The sequence below is a fragment of the Aristolochia californica genome, unplaced genomic scaffold, assembly GCF_029961685.1.
Source record: "Aristolochia californica isolate CCGP_79_NKW_82.1479 unplaced genomic scaffold, dmAriCali1.0.hap1 SCAF_2, whole genome shotgun sequence".
NCBI classification, from domain to species: domain Eukaryota; kingdom Viridiplantae; phylum Streptophyta; class Magnoliopsida; order Piperales; family Aristolochiaceae; genus Aristolochia; species Aristolochia californica.
In genome coordinates this window covers 49,806,012-49,826,079 of record NW_027181881.1, presented here as the reverse complement: position 1 = coordinate 49,826,079, position 20,068 = coordinate 49,806,012, and the positions used below count along the sequence as shown (strand labels likewise).

Here is a 20,068-nt window from a genome sequence, read left to right as displayed (position 1 = left end):
GTTCACCAGATAATGAAGAAGAAGAAGAAGAAGATACGGTAATGCAAGAATCCATGTAGTCAATCTTATTATCTAACCAAGAATGTGGAGTTGTAAAAGAAGTCTATATGTCAACGTACAGAATGGGCCTACATGTATAGCCCTTGTGAGCCCAACATGGGATACATGCAATGGATTGGGTTAGGTTAGACCAACCTCATTTGGGTTTAGAATAGATCTTTTCGTATCATGGTAGGCACACTGTATCTTATATGAATCATGGAGAAAGTGACCTTCAGAAAAGATTACTCCATACCAATATGGAATAGGGCTGCCTAATCAAAGCAAAAGTTATCGAACCGTTGTAGAGGTAAAAGCCATAGTAGTTGATTTAAAAGATAAAAATGACTAAACTCAATAGGGTTTTTATCTATACGTGCATAAGAGGTTCAATCCTTAGGTGTTAAGCATTTCTATCAGTTTTGGACCTTTGGACAGTGTGACCCATAATAACACTTGTCTTCCTAGTTGGTCGAAGAATAAACACCTTGTAAAAGATTCTATTCCCTTGACATTTTTGTTTGAAAAGCTTTTCATCGACAAGGTCAATAAATTTATACGAATAGATTGTCCTTATGCAAACTACCATTCTACATATATTTAACTACAACCTCGCCTCTTCTCTCTATCTGCTTCTTATTTTTGTTTCTCCATAGAACATATCTCCCTAACATCTCCATTTTTGGCTCAACTAGGGTTGTGGGAGGTGCACATAAGTTTGGCCGGAGCTCAGCTGGTATGCTGAAGAACATCGTGTTGCAGGGATGGCATTACAGGTGGAGACGCAGAACTGAATTTTAAAAAAAAAATCGAAAAAAAATAAATACAAAAGATTAATCGATCTGCTCTGGTCAAAATACAGGTCAATAGCTTCTAATAGGTTATTTAATAAAACACTGAGTATTTCATTAATTTTCATTTGACAGTGATGATAAATACCAGAACTCACATGAATTCAAGAGAGGTCTGACTTGACTCTTCCCTGGTGACACACTTTGAAGTTTCCAACTCAGGTAACTCGACATACATTTAATTAACATATTTAAAAATAGAAGAAAATTAACTTCATTGCTTACCCTCCCTCCGTCGTTTATCGATTACACCTAATCCACAACTTTGAAGGTTCTCCCGGTATAAAGACAATTAGCAGGAGACAATTAGTGGACCGTCTGGTATGGTATTTGTTTCCCGATCAAGTGTTACATCACCGGCAACCACGGATCTCGAAGAAGTATAAAAATGGAAGAAACGAAGGGGAACAAACAAAACTTACCCGAAAAGGACTCCGATCAAACTGAAGAGTAGGACGAAGCAGGAGATAAGGAGAAGCGAGCCAACTGCAGACCGTTTACTTTCTCCTCTGTCGACCGTCAAATCATATCTTCCGACCCGACTCTCGCTCTCAGAGTTTCCGTCCTCCACTGCCGTTCCCAAAATGCCCATCTTCTTTGCATTTTACTTCTGTTACTTTATCTAGAAGGAAGTTAGGAAACGGGAAAGTCACCGATAACCTCTCCAAATTTCCAACTATGACTTCAGTTGTTCTCATTGAGAGGTCCCCGTCCTTGTAACAATAATATCATTAATGTAATGATTACGACTCTATCAATATGATCCACTATTTGAAGCCACCCTCTAGAAAGTACTAGAATGTGAGTTCCACTTAGGTTAACTTCATTACCAGGATTTTAAAAGTAGATAACTGTTTGACCAATTTATTATTTTAATTTTTTTGGTTCTTATTTAAATAAATACCTGTTTTTTTCTTAAAACCGGATGGCCCGGATTTGAAGTGAAAACCAAACACTTACTTAGAAAATATAATGCCAGCTTTTAATAACATTTCAATTTGGTTCAACCTTTGGTCAAACCTATCGAATCCAATTAGATCAAAATTAGTGATCGTATCAATTCAATTTGAACAAAATTGTCCTTTGCCTTACATGTCGGAGGGTCACCGGAATAAAATTAGGATTGTTAATTGTATAACTACATAAAATTAGTGGCCTTAAGGACACCCATGACACAAAGAATTATAAGATCAGATATGTGCACTTTTTTTTTTTTTTTTTTTAAGGTCATAGTTAGAATTAAAGGGTAGAACTGACAAGAAATAAAGGGTTTGAGCATAATTTTATAATTATTACGTTGATCATTGCTTGATCTAGTTATTAAACTAGGAGTAGGATAGATCTGGCGGGTGGCTATATCTTTCTTGGGCGGGCGCTTTTGGTCATCAATAGGCTTGCATGGTATAGATTTTCTCGCGCGTTAATTACCACATAGATTGCAATCTCTCTCCCTCTGAGAGCGAATATGTTCCCAAGTCAGTCTCGTCTTGGCTCCCCCGCATGCACACGCAAAGGCGAATGAGCCAAAAGTAAGTCAAAGTCAAAGATTTTTACCGATTGAACGCGTACGGAATCCAATCCAACATCCACGTTTTCTTATTTTTAATATTATTTTGTTTTGGAAATATTTTTAACATGCATGCACTCGCATGAGAACTATTCAGTCAAAAAGATTTTTATGTGATATAAAATTAATTATTTTAAAAATTAGGAGTAAATGACTGAGTTAACGTAGTTTTAAATCCTGATCCTTAAGCAGGCATATATCCCTGTATTATTATTATTATTATTTTTAATCTATATTTATTATTTAATTGACTTTCTTTTGTACTTAAATCCTCCCACGTGGCCTGTTGCTGTCGGTCACATTTTGTTGATCCAACCTCGCCTCAGATTAAACAAGAGCCCTTGCATAGCGTGGCTGTTGCATTAGTATGCAACGAAAAAACAAGGAGGTCATCAACATTTCCTCCACTTAAATTGGTGGACCCCCCTAAACACTCCAGGTCGGTACGGTTGAGGTCACGAGCCAAAGGCCGCATAGTCTATTCTTAATAATATGAAATTAAATGTGGGACGTGTATCACGGCCTCCAAGTGCACAGGGCCAACCGTTTCCCCCCACTTTTGGTCAATCACATATGGGCACATCTACCAGAGTAGGTGGTGGTACACATTGGCTGTGCCATGTATATTGTTGTGAATATCGAAATCTTTGAAAGAATATGAATCAAACACAGTTGACATGGTATATGAGTCCAACACATAAATCGTGATTATATTATTTATTGTATGATATATATATATATATATATATATATATATATGTTTATTGTCTTATTTAATAGGATATACGTTTATTTTCTCAACTGATCCGAACCCTCAATACAGCAGAAACTCGGAATTGAGAATATGCCGAAAGTACCATGCCATGGGGTATCAGCTACGACCGGCCAACATGGGAAAATCAAATCCGGTAGGCGCTGCCGCAGAGAATATAGTTTCCCGTAATTTATATGTTTGGGTTTAATTGTTGCCATGGAGACAGCGTTGAAACTTCCGGTCGTAATAGAACAACATTCCATGGCTGCGGATTTCCAGCTCCCCGCTGTTGCTCATGACAGATTCGTGGATTGTGAACCCAACCAACCCCACTGTCGGGTCCACCAATTTCAATGCTCTCGATCAATTAAATGCTGAAGATACCCCACATAAATTGATGCTATTCATAATACCGCTACTAGGAAAGAAAATATAATCTAAGTTCGCATGATAATAGCTCTACGGACCGTTGGATGCAGGGGATCCAGTAGGATGATCGGACGGTATAGCCAAATTTAGAGGAAGTAGTGACCCATTATGCAGGGCCCCGGTACGGAGAGAGCCATACGTAAGGTGCCAAGTACAGAAGAGACATGACCATGCCAGGGCCCCGCAAACTGTCTTTGGAGAAATTAACAAAAAGAAAAGGGAGAAAAAGCAGGAAAAATGTCAGCTCTTCTTTACTACTTTTCTGCTTCACATTTTCTTTTTGTCCAGGCGATTTCATGTTTTCCATCTTTGACTAGCCGCTGCTGCTGCCGGACTTCAGCTGCAACTTATATCCGATTTCCCTGCACTTCGTAGATTTTCTCACACGGTTTCCGTCTTCCCGGACCCGGTTTTTTCTCCTTCGCGAAACCGCCGGTTCGCTGCCGGAAACCGCCTTTGTTTTTTCTTTTCACACTCCCTCCCCAACGTCAAGACGAAGTCTGCTATTTCACTTCAGAAGCTTCGTCTCTCCGGCGACCAAATTTCAGGGACTTTCTAGGGTTTTGCTGTTTTCGCTTCGGAGGAGTACCCTGGATCTGGAGGACGGGTCGTCTCTGAGATATTAGGAGTTGTCGTTGGTTGTTGCCAGACCGTTTCGTTCGTTCACTGGGCAGATTGATGAGAATCCACGGAAAAGTGTGGCCTCTATGATGACTGGGATGTTGACAACTGATCCATGCGGGTGGTGCTTCGGAAAGAGTCTCACATTGAATGGCAGATCTTGTTAGCTACGGGAATGCCGAGCGTGACATCGAGCAGGTTCTCTTCTTCATTCTCCTTCGGGTTTGGTGGATTATTTCGTATTATTTTGGTTTCCTAGTCGTTTAAATGAGAATCCCGTAGAGGTGGAATCTGCGGAATTTTCTGAAGTTCTTTGGTGCTTTCCTTAAATTCCAGGAGTGTCTGTGCGGCACTCTAGGATGATTACTGGTTGTGGTGTGGTTGAACTTTGAAATCTAATGGAGCTTTACCAAATTTCATATATTTAAAAAAAAAAACACGCTTCTTGTGATTGTCTGGGGAGAATTCTCAGTCTTTTACTTTATGAGGCCGTGAGGAGAGAAAATGGAGTAAAATTAGAATAATTTTTCTGATATTCCGTTTTAGCATTTTTATAACTTGGCAGAATTCGAGATAACATTCGATAAGAAGAAAATTATGCGCTGGTTTCGGGGTCATCATTTTTTCTCTTAAGTATATTTAAGAACCTGTTAGCTTTTCTCAAATTTTGTTGGTGGCTGTTTGAGTTGGAAGAAGGCATTGTATTTTATCATTCTTTTATTAAGGTGGATCCGCCTCTGTCTTGCTATATTTCTCATCTTCCCTGATATCATTTGCATAGTAATGGATGATAAATAGTCCATTTTAAACTTAGTCATTGGAAGAAGTTGTGTGGCGAGTAGGTTGTTGGCAATGTCTGCCTCTTTCCAAATGATAATATTGAGAGCATGGGTTGTTGGATACAAATGAGAGAGAGAGAGAAGAGTACATCCACCTTTGATTATCTTGTGAATGTCCAGCTGCATGTAGTGACTCAATTTCAATGTGATTAGGTAAAAAGATTTTGTACATAGAAAACTCTTTTTTTTTTTGAAGCGGTTATTGTACATCAAATAGTGGGATATGTATTTGGACCTTACACTGTTTACTCTGCATAGATCTTATCCTTTACATGTTCCATGCAAAACTATTTCACCCACTTTCTTGAGAGAACTTTGGCGTGCTTGTCTGTCCAAAATATTCTGCGGGCTATGTACCTCAGAAGTTGAATTAAGTATCCTTTAATAAGCTGATTCCAGAGAAATTATGACTACAAGGAGGAATTTCTTGAACTTCTGTTTGGTTGATTATTTTGGTTATTCATTTTATAAAAAAGAAACTCGAGCATGGTACTCCAGCGAATTAACTTCTTTGACAGAGTCCTTGGTTGTCTGAAGGAAACTTCTGAAAACAAGAATCTTGCCAAGAAACTTTGTCTGCTGCCTTACTATTCTTGCAAGCCAGTAGATGAGTCACTAAGATGACACTTTAGCAGCTAGACAGTTCATTGCAAGAGGATTCCTGATGTGGCTTGTGCATCAGTGACGAATCGTGATTTACGAAGGTTTTTTAGAGCTGATTTTAGTATTACCTCAACTTTTTTACTTGGTGGAAACATCACAACCAAAGAAGAGGAGGTAGTCTCACTTGAGGGAACTCTTCAACTTCTGTCTTTTACATCTTTTTTTAGAAAGTGAAAGGCTTTATTAAAAAGAAATACAAGAGGGGAGAGGACAAACCTAGAGTCTCATCATACAAGCGAAAGAGAGCTCCCCACTGGAATTTGTTGACATTTAACTCTCTTTTGCTAAAGCATCAGCAGTACATATTAGCTTATCCCAACGTATGATTCTTTGAGATATGAAACGAGCCACAAATATTAACTTTTTGTTCAAATTTATGCTTCAATCTCCAAGGGAGTGAGAGAATCCTTTCGTCCAGCTTACAACAATGGCTGAATTTCCTTGTCTTTTACTCTTGAGGGCTTTGAAAATTCATGTTTTATACTTCTAATAGTTTTTCTATTCTCCCTTTTTCTTGAGACCTTGTTGTCACGTATGTATTGGTGTATATTTTGTATTTATTTTATTTTTTGAATGAAGTATTTATTTTATTTATTTATTGATTTAATTTATTATTATTTTTTAAGGCACTAATTGCTTTGAAGAAAGGGGCTCAGCTGCTCAAGTATGGTCGAAAAGGGAAGCCAAAGTGTTATCCATTCAGACTTTCTAGTGTGAGTTTGCTACCTCAGTCTGCATCCAAGGACATTTATTATATTATTTTTGTAAAGGTACCTTGTTATATTGATGTAGGGAGTCATTGGCATGCAGCTTGTGATTTCTTTCTAGCATTTCTGTCATTTGTGTTCCCTACTCATTTTGGTGATAATTTCCATTCCTTGAAAAGTATTTGGAAATAAAAGCTCTTGTAACTGTAATTTTATCCCATTGACTGGGAATTGGCTTCTGTTTGCTTTTGAGTTGTGCGTTTGATGGATTGTAAGCATTTTTCTCTTGCAAAAAGTTGGGTTTTGGAGGGGAAATGAGGAAGAAGGGGTGCTAATGTCAAGCCTGAACTTAACTGATCTGTTCTAGTACAAACACTATTTAATAATCATAGGATTGAGTTTTCCTAGTAAGCTGGAGACTGTTGGTTCAATCAAGCCGTGAAAATATTCATGAAACACCAAATGTGCCTCTTACGAGTAAGAGTTTGATGCATGGGCTCAACTCATTATTCATTTTATCTATGCATCTCTTTGGCCCTATCAGGTGAGGCCTTGCAATAAGTATGAAAAAAGAGTTGGAGTTTAGTTGATTGGTGCTGGAATTGAGCTTGTTCCATCTTAAAATGGCAAGCTACTTAGAAGGCCTATTACATAACCTTATAACCCAGTAACACTTTTTAACACCTATCAATATGGGACTATTCCCTATCAATGTGGGACTATTCCCACTCAACACTCCCCCCGACGTTTATGATTATGCATAACAAGCAACACACAAGGAGCATAAACTCAATGGAGCACAAATTGGACCTGGCCTAAGCAAACATCCTGCTCTGATACCACTGTTGGATTGAGCCTGGGTCCATCTCAAAATGATTAACTAAGTAGGAGGCCTATTGCTCCAATAACACTTTTTGGTACGTATCAATTTGGGGCTATTCTCACTCAACAATTGAACATGGCATCTGAACTACCTTTGGTACAAAATCATCCTCTCACCTGACTTGGAAATCCTATTCCCTCAGTCAAAAAGGCTAAAAAAATTGGTAGTAACTATTTTTTAGAAAATAAGGTGGAAGACAAATCTGATTGAGGGTTTAATACAGGTGGCATTGAGCCTATGTTCAAGTCCATTAGTCACTTATAGTAGCTTATGTGTGTTTGGACTGCAAAGTTGAGATGTTACTCATGCCTCTGATCCCCTATATGCCTTTTACTACATTTTTTTTTCTTTTCCAAATCTACTTTAATCTACTTCCTAGTAGAAACATGAAAACGCATGGGTGGTATTCTATGACTCATATATGATTGTTCATTGCTCTTGCTAAGATGATCTAATCTACACATGAAAGGAGACTATGGATGAGAGCGACTTAATGAGTTTGGACGTGAGCTTTATTTGTCTTTGCAGTTCTTTTATTACATGTCAGAATTGGCTAGTGCCTCCATACTTTTCTCAACCATGTTTTGTATTTGCCTTTTTTGAATGCCTCCATGTTTATTGGCTTCCTTAAAACCGATGTGCTGCTCCAGGGTTTAGGAAATTTTGACATGAGAAAGGATGTCTCTGTTACAGTGCACTGGGAGCAAGGATCACACCTTTATGCCACTTATTCGTGAATGAGCCTTTGAATATGATCTTGATTTTATAGGGTACCTTTTTTTTTTGCTTTATGCATATACATGCATTTACACATTTAGCACAACAAAGTGCACTTTGCATCCAGTGTAAATCATCATGATACATTATAATCTGCTCTGAGCTTCTCAAATTTAAAGTCTTCTTTACATTAGAATTAGAGGTTTATCTGTTATTCGCAGGATGAGTCATCATTGATATGGTTTGCCAGCAGTGGTGAAAGAATTCTGAAGTTAGCATCTGTCTCCAAAATTATCCCTGGACAAAGAACTGTGAGATTCTTGCCCTAGTTATTTGATATAGCTTGTAGTATTTGTTTGTTATTTAATGACCCTAATATTACTTGCTTGAAGCAATGAATTTTATGAGATACTCTCCTAATAATCTGTTTGCATCTGTCAAATTTCAGGCTGTTTTCCAGCGCTATTTGTGTCCTGAGAAGGATTACCTATCTTTTTCTCTTATATATAGCAATGGCAAACGGTCTCTTGATCTGGTTAGATCAACTACTTTTAAATTCTTTCGTTACTTCCAGTGAAATTTTTTTTTATTGCTTAACTGTTGGTCCTTCTTTCAAGTTTTTTGTTTTTATCTTTTATTTTTTATTTTTTATGTACTCATGTTTCTGTCCCTTTATGTAGATTTGCAAGGACAAAGTTGAGGCAGAAGTGTGGTTTGCAGGCTTGAAAGCACTGATTTCTGTTGGTCAATGTGGACGTGCAAAAATTGATGGATGGAGTGATGGAGGGCTCTCTCTTGATGTAATTTTTCCTCTGAATAAATTCTGTTAGATATTTCAGTTCAAAATTTTTTCCCCCTTCTTTTAACAACTGAACCTCCATTTAATTTCCATGTTCATCTGGAATTTTTTTTTTTTCAATCTTTCAAAAAAAAGATCTGTTTTCTTGGGACAAGGTTCCTATTAAGATTTCAATTATTGAAAAAGGAGAAACTGTTAGATGCTTATTTCATGGTTCTCTGTGGTGTACGCTATCTTAAACTGTGCCTTGTTAATTTTTTGTATATCTAATCGATCATGATCGCTGTCATTATTCAATTTTTCTTCCAGGATAGCAGGGATTTAACATCCAACAGCCCAAGTGATAATTCTGTTGGGGCCCCACCTGATATTAGCTCTCCAGAAACTTCTCTCGGTAAAAATCTGAGGACTGTACCGAAAGGTTACCCTGCCCAAAATTCACATAGTTTGGAAAGATCAGATGTAGTAGATCCCCCAAATATGCAAGTTAAAGGAGTCAGTTCTGACACTTTTCGAGTTAGTGTTTCAAGTGCTCCCAGTACTTCTAGTCATGGGTCTGCTCAAGATGATTGTGATGCTTTAGGAGATGTATACATATGGGGTGAGGTCATATCTGAGAACCCTGCAAGTGGTTCAGGCAAAAATAGCAACCCTCCGAGCATTCGTGCTGATGTTCTACTTCCCAGACCTTTGGAGTCCAATGTAGTTTTGGATGTTCATCGTATAGCCTGTGGAGTCCGTCATGTTGCACTTGTCACCAGGCAAGGAGAAGTCTTCACATGGGGTGAGGAGTCAGGAGGTCGCCTTGGCCATGGAGTTGGTATGGATGTTATTCAACCTCGTCTAGTTGAATCTCTGGCAGTTTGTAACACCGATTTTGTAGCCTGTGGGGAGTTCCACATGTGTGCAGTCACTGTGGCTGGAGAAATTTACACATGGGGTGACGGAACTCATAAATCTGGTCTCCTTGGTCATGGTACTGAAGTTAGTCACTGGATACCCAAGAGAATTTCAGGTCCGCTTGATGGGCTCCAAGTTGCTTATGTCACTTGTGGGCCATGGCACACGGCATTAGTTACATCTATGGGACAGCTCTTTACATTTGGTGATGGCACTTTTGGGGTCTTGGGGCATGGGGACAGAGAAAGTGTGCCTTATCCAAGAGAGGTTGAATCTTTAATGGGATTGAAGACTATTGCTGTTGCATGTGGTGTCTGGCACACTGCTGCCGTGGTTGAAGTTATTGTGGCACAATCTAGTGCTAGTGTTTCATCTGGAAAGTTGTTCACTTGGGGTGATGGGGACAAAAATCGTCTTGGTCATGGAGACAAGGAACCTCGACTGAAACCCACATGTGTTCCTTCACTCATTGATTACAATTTCCACAAGCTTGCTTGTGGACACAGCATTACGGTTGCCTTAACCACATCAGGTCGTATTTTTACTATGGGAAGTACTGTTTATGGTCAACTTGGGAATCCCTTCTCAGATGGAAAATTACCCTGCATAGTGGAAGATAAGCTCGCTGGTGAATGTGTTGAAGAAGTTGCATGTGGTTCGTACCATGTGGCTGTACTAACAGCTAAGAATGAAGTGTACACTTGGGGTAAAGGGGCCAACGGGAGATTGGGCCACGGAGACATAGAAGACCGAAAAACTCCTATTCTTGTTGATGCTTTGAAGGATAGGCATGTAAAGTACATTGCCTGTGGCTCCAACTTTACTGCAGCTATATGTCTTCATAAGTGGGTATCTGGTGCAGAGCAGTCTCAGTGTTCAGCCTGCAGGCAAGCATTTGGGTTCACTAGGAAGAGACACAATTGTTATAATTGTGGTCTTGTCCACTGCCACTCATGCAGTTCGAGGAAAGCACTAAGAGCGGCTTTGGCTCCTAATCCTGGCAAACCATATCGTGTGTGTGATCCCTGTTATACAAAATTGAACAAACTGTTGGATCCTAGTGGACTTTATAACAAGAGAAATGTTGCACCTCGTCTTTCTGGTGAAAACAAGGATCGATTAGAAAAGGCTGAGATCAAACTTTCTAAGGGTTCATTGCCAACAAATCTTGATATGATTAAAAACCTAGATATCAAGGCAGCCAAACATGGGAAGAAGATTGATTCTCTGTCTTTAGTTCGAACTTCACAACTACCTTCGTTATCACAATTCAAGGATGTTCCTTTTGCTACTGGACTTGACATGCGTAGTAGAGCTGTTCCCAGACCAGTTAATACATCTGTGGGTCCATCTGGAGTTAACTCCAGAGCTGTTTCACCTTTCTCCAGAAGACCTAGCCCTCCGCGTTCTGCTACTCCTATTCCTACTACATCTGGTCTTTCATTTTCTAAAAGCATTGCTGATAGTCTGAAGAAAACTAATGAACTTTTGAATCAAGAGGTGCTCAAGTTACGAGCTCAGGTATAATGCTCAAGACTTGATCATTACATTTTGCAATTTTACCAGTAGATTACCAAAAAAGTTGGTCTCTTTGTTATGAATTTCATTTAGGCTGACAGTCTGAGTTTGTCTTGAATTTCATTTAGGCTGACAGTCTGAGTTTGTCTTGAATTTCATTTAGGTTGACAGTCTCAGGCAAATGTGTGAGCTTCAAGAATTTGAGCTGCAAAAAGCCGAAAAAAAAACACAAGAAGCAATCACCCTGGCTGCAGAAGAGTCAGCAAAATCTAGAGCTGCTAAAGAAGTTATCAAATCTTTAACTATTCAGGTGGCACCCTCTATTGAACGCTAGTTTAAATTGAAACTAAATATCTCACTCCCTTTGTATGTAGTCTTTCTCAATTTATTTATTAGATTATAGTTTATTATTTCACTTTGGCTTTTTAGGAAAACAACAGAAATTTCTTGTCTCTACTTTGCTTTCTGTACTGAAGGTTGCATGTCTAACTTATATATTATGACATCCTTAATGACTGTTTCAAAAAATGATGTTTAGCTCAAAGATATGGCTGAGAGGTTGCCGCCTGGTGTCTATGATGCTAACAACTTAAGATTGCCAGAGCTACCAAATGGTGTTGATTCACATGCTGCTCTCTTTGTCACTAATGGGGATCATCAGTCACGCATTGATGCAAACAATGGTGCTTCTCATTTAGCTTCAGCCCCAGTTACTGAGTCTGTTGGTGATGGGATCTCTGGCTCAGAGAGAGAGACAATAGGGTCAACAGAAGCTGATGCCCTATATCATCATCAAAGGCTTCAAAACTCTTACAAGAGGGAGGAGCATGCAGATATGGCCCTGCAGAATGGTACAGGGGTGTCGGTCCCACCAAAAAGTAGATCGGGTGATAATGATGTTCAGGAGTTGAACCCTCTTCATCATGGTGAAAGTGGCACAAAGTCCAGAAATCTGTCAACTAATCATCAAGTAGAGGCTGAATGGATTGAACAATATGAGCCTGGTGTGTATATAACCCTTGTGGCTCTTCGGGATGGAACAAGAGACCTAAAGCGTGTGAGATTCAGGTATAAATTAAAATCTTCAATTATTTATAGGTGTTGATTCATTTCTTTGCATTGTAGAAAGTTTACTTTGGAAAAGTCACTACTTCGTTCTAGTGACCATTTTGAAGTATCCACAAGTAGATATCTCACAAATCAATTGCACTAATTGGATGAGCAAATTTTACTTCTAATGGCACTTATCCATTAGTGCCATTAGGATTCTTGCTTAAGACTAGCAAGGGCAGTGGAACCGTCCAATTCTTGATATAAATTGGAATATGACTTGTAAGAGACATTTTGGACATTCAAGGATGCGACAATATATATATAATATTATTTATTTATTTTGGAGCAATTGTTTTTTCTCTTTTGTGACTTGTTTTCAATCATGACCTTTAACTCTTCACATGCAGTCGAAGAAGATTTGGAGAGCACCAAGCTGAGGCTTGGTGGTCAGAGAACCGTGAGAAGGTATATGAGAAATATAATGTGAGGGGTTCAGACAGGTCTTCGTATGACGCATCCGTTCAGTCCTCTTACAGATCAGAAGCCGTTTCACCAACTTCCCAAGCATAGCCAGTCTAACCATGGAACTTTAGGGAAACGCCCCAACATTTTGGGTCCAAAAGAAAGTTTTGGAAAGCAATGTAAGCAAGCTCCTTCTCTATTCTTGTATTCTCTTAATTTATTTTCTTTGTTCCCCAAATAACATTTTCTAGATCTGCCCCGTTACCTGTTGTATTTTGTAGTGTATATATAAATCAATTGTGAGAATAGTTTAGGATGGGCAGAGAAAAGGTTTTCTCTTTCAGGCAAATGTGTTCCTTTCCTTTTCATTGAAACTGCAAAAGAGGGCGATTTTTTGTCTCTTTTCTTATGTGTCCTTCAATCCTTACTGGCTTTGGTCTTATAGGCTCAAATATGTCTGGGCCACAAGTATGAATATAACGAGGAAAGGTGAATTGATTATGATGCAGTTGATAAGTTTCCTCAGGGTTATTGTATAGGAGTTGGCAAATCTTACATTACTAAAAAAAGGGTTGTGCAACATTTATTTAATGATATCACAATACTTAATGTCATTCTTCTGATCGTCATTGAACTGATTAATATAGAAAAATTTGAAAACATTTGCTGAAGCTCATTTCTGGTCAAAAGTTTTTTGCTAAGAAATTACAAATTAAAAAATTAAACCATTTCTCACTTTTTGACTGTGACATGGTCGAGAAAAGCTTAAAAGCGCAGATAATCGGGATTCACTTTTGAGGCACTCCGACCAATAAAGCTGTAAATCTAGCGGATTGGGATGCGCCATTAAAACTGTCCGTTATCATTAAAATAATCTTATTCGTTTTATAAATAAATAGATTGAATTAATTAGTAACGTGTGAATATTGATGAGCACTTAAATATGAATTAGAATGTAAATATGTTAATATATTCGTTTTAAAGTTTGAAAATATTTTAATACAAAAGAAGGTAATATTACTGTTCTAAAGTTTGATCATATTTAAGTGTTAATAATATTTTCATTATATGTTTGCAAGTATTGTAGTGATGTTTACATATGTGTAAACTGATCAATAACAAATAAGTCAATTTAATTAATCATATTTAAAAGTGTAAATTTGATCATTATCCTTGAGCACTATCTTTGTGTTTGATTGAAAAGGGCAAAGTGTGTCGTAGTTCGTAGTGTTAACTGTTCTCTCGTAAATTTGACACTTAATCAAAGATTTGTTCGATGGTTACGCGTGCCGGCGCATGGAAACGTCCGACCCCCCCCCCCCCCCCTTTGTGTAGTTCTATTCTCTATGTATGACATCACATGGCTTAAATATAGAAAGCCGTAAGCCTAAAGGGTTGGCACGCCGACGTGCACGAATCTATCTAGAGCTGAGTGAAATCTGCCGCTTCCCTCCAGTTTGGACGCTCGCGATGTCATCCACGTTGCCTCCGTGCGAATGTTCAGTACGGTTTGTTTTGCAACGGCTGAGCTGCCATTTTTCCCCGTAAAGGAGAGGGAAGCCTGTTGACACCCGACCCGCCGGGTTGTTACTGCGAGCTGCACGTCTTCTCATCTTGCCACGTGTCCGACTTCCCGCCTTCGCCGCCGTTACCTTCGTCATTAGCGCTGGCGATAGAGTCCCCCTTCCGAATGAGTTTTATCCCTTCTCTATTTCCTTCTCCCCCTGCCGATTGGAAACTTGGACTCCTTCCGTTTTTCCTCTCTACGATTCTTTCTCCTCGATTCAGTTTTGGTTCTCATGGAAGATTGGTTGTGTTTAGGGTTAGGGTTTGGATTTCGTCCGAGCTCCGGGAAGTTTTCCACCGCGTTCGCTTTCTTTAGGGTTTTTCACCGTAAATTCGCTTCTTTGTGTTAGAACGGGGAGCTGGTTCGCGGCGAGGTCAGGGATGGATTACGGTATGCGTGACGTCTCCGAGGAAAGCTCCGGCCAATCGGAGCCTCCTGACCCCGACATTGTTGAATCTGATCCTTGCGGTAGGTACGTCCGGGTGAGTACCGCAATTGCTCTCAATCTCTGATGCTTTCTCTACTCTCTATCTCGATTTTGATTGAATTCTCTTATTACTGGATATGGTTGAACAGTACAAGGAAGTTCTAGGCAAAGGCGCATTTAAGACATGGTATTCTTCTTTTAGCTTTTCTCATTGTATTGAAGAATAGAACTTTTGAAATACTTTTTAAATATATATTTGTTTCTCACAAGTCTCTAATTTTGGTTTTCGTTAATTATGACTGTAGTTATAGGGCATTTGATGAGATTGATGGAATAGAAGTGGCTTGGAACCAAGTTCGAATTGATGATGTTTTACAATCTTCACAAGACTTGGAGCGATTTTACTCCGAAGTTCATCTACTGAGATCGTTAAAACATGAAAACATAATAAAATTTTATAACTCCTGGATTGATGATCAAAACAAAACTGTTAATATCGTCACTGAGTTGTTCACTTCGGGTAGTCTAAGACAGTAAGTCCAGTTTCTTGTTCTGCTTTTTCTCTTTTCTTATGGTTGCCTACTGCTGTTTTCTCCTTTTAGTCAAGTTTTTTTACTGCTTCTAGGTACCGGAAGAAGCACAAAAAGGTTGACATGAAAGCAGTTAAGGGGTGGGCAAGACAGATTTTAAAGGGTTTGAGCTATCTTCATGATCACAACCCGCCAATTGTCCACAGGGATTTGAAGTGTGATAATATATTCATCAATGGTAACCATGGGGAGGTTAAGATTGGAGATCTTGGTTTGGCAACTGTTATGCAACAAATGAGCGCACAAAGTGTGATTGGTATTTTCACCTGTCCTTTTGAATAAAATCAGGATGTGCTTTTTAACTGTTAAACAGTATACTTCTTTATTCTATTTTTGGTTAATTTATCTAAGTTATCTTTGTAGGCACCCCCGAGTTTATGGCACCTGAGCTTTATGAGGAAAATTACAATGAATTGGTTGACATATACTCGTTTGGAATGTGTCTTCTGGAGATGGTGACCTTTGAGTACCCTTACAGTGAATGCAGGAATTCAGCTCAGATATATAAGAAGGTTACCAGTGTAAGTTGTTTAGCCCCTTCCCTTGTTTGCCCAAGTTTTTTGTTTGTGCTGGCTGCAAGTTTCTTTCCGTTTTAATAAAGTGCGCCTGTCATGATCATTCTTCATGCCACACAATGACTATGGTTACTGGATGCTGTTACTATTCTTCTGATATGTCCTTGTTCCACTCACAAAGATGAGAACTAGTTCTGTTAAGGTTAATTGACTTTTTTTTCATTTGCTTTTTGCAGGGAGTAAAGCCTGCTGCACTTAGCAAAGTGAAAGATTTGGAGGTGAAGGCATTTATAGAAAAATGTACTGGCCCTGTAGCTGAAAGATTACCTGCAAAGGAGCTTCTGAAAGATCCTTTTCTCCAAGCAAATGAACTTAATGGACTTCCCACTGATAGGTCTTTGCATTTATCTGACATTGTAATGCCCAAAATGTGTGCCTTTGGAGACCGTTGTGTTCTAACGGAAGAACCTGCCACTTCTAAGCAAACTCCTTTTGCAATGGATATTGATGCCGATGAGAATGAACTTCCTGTAATCAGTGTAATAGAGAACACAGTCGATAGTGAGCATCAATTTCCTTGTTTGGAAGTTAAGAGGTCAAAGAAAGCCAACAAATTCAGGTTAAGGGGGGAGAGACATGATGCTAACTCTATATCACTTATACTCCGTATTGCAGATCAAAATGGTAAGAACTTATTTTTTCTCTTTCTCATTTTTCTATCTGATTTATGAAGCTAAGTTTGTTTTAAAATGTGCAGGTCGTGTGAGGAATATACATTTTATTTTCTACCTTAACAGTGATACTGCTCTTTCTGTTGCTGGTGAGATGGTCGAGCAGCTTGAACTTGCTGATCAGAATGTAGCATTCATTGCCGAACTGATTGACCTCTTGTTAGTTAATTTGGTATCCAACTGGAAACCCTCTCTTCCAATCATCAAGTTGACCCCCCAAAGTGGGATTCAAATGCCAAGAGATCCTCTTTTGGTTTCTGATGTAGCAACAGATTATGGAGAAAGCTCAGTTGGATCTTCTCGAAAACATTGCGAAGCAGTAGATGTGTTAAGTCCTCCACTGTGCTACAATTCTAGTTCAGTTGAACATTCTGTTCATCCATTGTGTGAAGCTACTATCTGTGCAAAGTTAGATGAGATCATAGCACATGTTAACCTTGAATCTGGGACAGGTGCTCTAGATGATCAGGGATCGGATATCTCATTTGTTTCTGCATTCTCAACTGAAGGATATTGTAAGAAGCTTATGTCTTCTGAATTAAGTTGTATGGATTACCAAGGCTATGATATGGAAAGACAAGTTGACGAGCCACTGTCCAGAGTTGATTTTCTCTCATGCCTTCAACAGAAAGGTTGTACTAGTGACTTGGCCAGTAGTGTGGTGACCATTTCTGGCTTTCCGAGCAATGGTTCCTCCATGGTTTCACCTAGTGAATATGAAGACGAAGAATTGAGGTTGGAGTTGGAGTTGATAGAATTGCAGTACCAGGAAGCATTAAAAGAAATTTCTAATAAGAGGCAGCAGGCCATTTTGGCTGCAACAAGAAAATTGGAGATGAAGAAGCTTCAGTCACTTCCTTAAATTTGTTGAGATTGCACTTGTTCTTCTATTGCACTCTTCTTACCAAATGTAGAAATTGTTGCGTGGAAGAGAGGCATCTTGTGTAGTAAATTCACATTTCTTAGTGTGTCTATAAACTACTTTTTAAAGGTTTTCAATTCTTTTCTCGTGCTGAAGCTGTACTACATAGTTGGTAAGAAAATATCAATCTAAAGTGATATTATGGGCTAAGTTAAAGCTATAAGATGGAGAAAGTTCCCACTTGTTGTATTGAGAAATCCTTCAGGAAAGACTTGGAACAAAACCATTTGAAGAATCTCAATTGAGAAATTCTCACTCTCTTTTTCTTTTTCTTGTTGCAACTATAGAGAAATCTAAAGATTATGGCAAATTATTATTTATTTGAAATGAATGTGAGTGTGTTGATAGATTTTCAATTACTATTGTTTTTTATTGTTATAAGTAGCTCATGTGCAGTAACATGGGCTCGTGTTGTGAGGTGAAAACCAAGAGGAAAACTTAAAAGTGCTATTTCAGATTGACCAACCTTCGTGATATTGATTATAATTGATATGTTTTGCCTGTCAGGTGATATACACCAAGTACTGAACTGATGTAACGGGTGCACTGGCCAATACAGGTCAATATTTAAGTCTTATACTGGCCAAACTGTATTGGGTTTTGAGAATTTTAGGGTTTAGGGTTTAGGGTCCAGAGCTTCCCTGAATCCAACTGGAAATGGCATTTCCATCCCTTGAGCAGGTATACTTTTTTGTAGGATTTTATATGAGAGAGTTCTTACTCATGCTTGATAACTTGTTGACAGAAACACTTGAGTCAAACTCTTGATGTACACTTGAAGGAATATGTTGATGTGAGTTGCTGTTGCTGCTTCACTTTTCTCACAGGTATTTATCCTAGTATTCAGATTTATTGTTTGCATGATTGTGTTTTTGTGAATTAGTTATTTTTGCCTAGTTTATTGTTTACATGACATTTAGTCTTCGTAGATAGCATGCATTGTTAGATACAGTTTTATCTCTTACGTAATGAATGTTTTAATAATATCATGAAATCTCCAAAGGCTGAAATATCTGAATTTGAACTTTGCCCTTGCCCCTGAAGTAATTGAATTGAGATAGAAATCCAATATGCTTGCAAAGGATCTTTTTTATTAGAGCTTAGCCGAACGTGTCCGAGTCTTTGAGCTGATTAGGGTGATGTCCCTTTAGCTTGTACTGATATTGGACCTGGTTATTCTCTTGTATTCGATTGATGCATCTGATGTTTGGAACAAATTATAATCATCCTTGTAGTGGTACCATTCAAAAAAATAAAAAGAAAAACCCTTTTACTGTGGCCCCTCTGTTCGTCATTGTTGAAGTCTGTTGTTTCTAAGCCAAGGGTCCTGACATTCATTTTGTGTTCTGCAGAAGAATCCATATGATAGACTAGCTTTTCTCCATGGTCTTCAGTTTTTTTTTTTTTTGGCCAACCTATCCATTATGCTATCTAATGGAATTTGCAAGCAACTGCACTGTTTTCTATGTAGTTGTGTAAGTGGTGTGGCTTTATTTTGTTTTTCATGCTCTTGTACTCTCTTGTCATCAGGTTTTTAATATAATCACCATTCTTTTCAATTAAAATACATGTTAAAGGGGAGAAAATAAAAAGAAATGTGGCAATATTCCTGCCCAGGCTTTCTCATTTTGTTTTTAACTTAAAACTGTTGTCCAAAAACAATGCTTACGTGCCCTTGTAGTATGCAAACAAGTTCCTGTTTTTTGCCTTTTAAATTTCGTTATTTTACTCTACCATAGCATGAAAATGACAAAAATACCTGGAGTCCTTGAAAATCTAGATTTCATGGCCTTAGTCAATCTCTAATACAACTCTGTGCCCTATGCATGGCGTGTCTGAGTCCCATCTCCACAGAGAGTAGAATTGACGTTCTGAGGGAGACCATTTATCAGCCTAAAATTGTTATTTTTTATTGATTTGACAATTAGACATTCTTTTTAATTTTTTTTTTGCACATTCATGACGTTTACTTGCAGCGGATGAGGCCGAACATTGAATATCAGTGATATTTGTATTTTCAGAACAAAAACTTACCCAATGCCATGTTGCTGAGTGCTTCTGATTTATCGAAAGAAGGTAGCAACCACTGCCATGAAGCGGACGGACATCATTGAACAAGTCTTCAGGCGCCTGGGACGAGATGTAATTAGTCGTATTCTGGAAAAAAAAAAACAGGAAAATTTGTGAATCCGCTTTGGGATTGGGAGATTAGACTTTTATCTTGATTATGTTATCTTTATTGACTTTATTCTTTGAGTTCTTTATTATACGCCGCTTTTCTTTACTAAATGTATTTGCCGGCTTTAATTTTTCGTAAAAAATAATATCTAGAACGAAGTCTATAAAAGGCTAACATCTAGAGTAATGCACTACTGTCAAGTGTTATAAAATCTGGTTCATCCAAACTAAACTCGACTTCTTATTCGAGTTTGAATGTGTGGAAGATCTAATGAAGGGAGAAATTTTGGTTGACCAAAGAGCTTATTTGCTAGACTGAGTTGTTGCGATGGATTG

General features: G+C 38.4%; 1 protein-coding gene and 1 pseudogene across 1 annotated transcript; both read left to right on the top strand.

Moving 5' to 3' along the window:
- Positions 1–3,919: 3,919 nt before the first annotated feature.
- On the top strand, positions 3,920–13,202 carry LOC137955845 (PH, RCC1 and FYVE domains-containing protein 1-like). Its single transcript, XM_068803014.1, has 9 exons — positions 3,920–4,459; positions 6,390–6,476; positions 8,292–8,381; positions 8,519–8,605; positions 8,751–8,870; positions 9,179–11,290; positions 11,451–11,597; positions 11,826–12,355; positions 12,748–13,202. Exons 1-9 carry the CDS (start codon positions 4,412–4,414, stop codon positions 12,908–12,910), a joined length of 3,384 nt encoding a protein of 1,127 aa, XP_068659115.1. The 5' UTR covers positions 3,920–4,411; the 3' UTR covers positions 12,911–13,202.
- Positions 13,203–14,408: 1,206 nt separating this feature from the next.
- Positions 14,409–17,631, top strand: LOC137955463 (probable serine/threonine-protein kinase WNK6; annotated as a pseudogene).
- Positions 17,632–20,068: the final 2,437 nt, after the last annotated feature.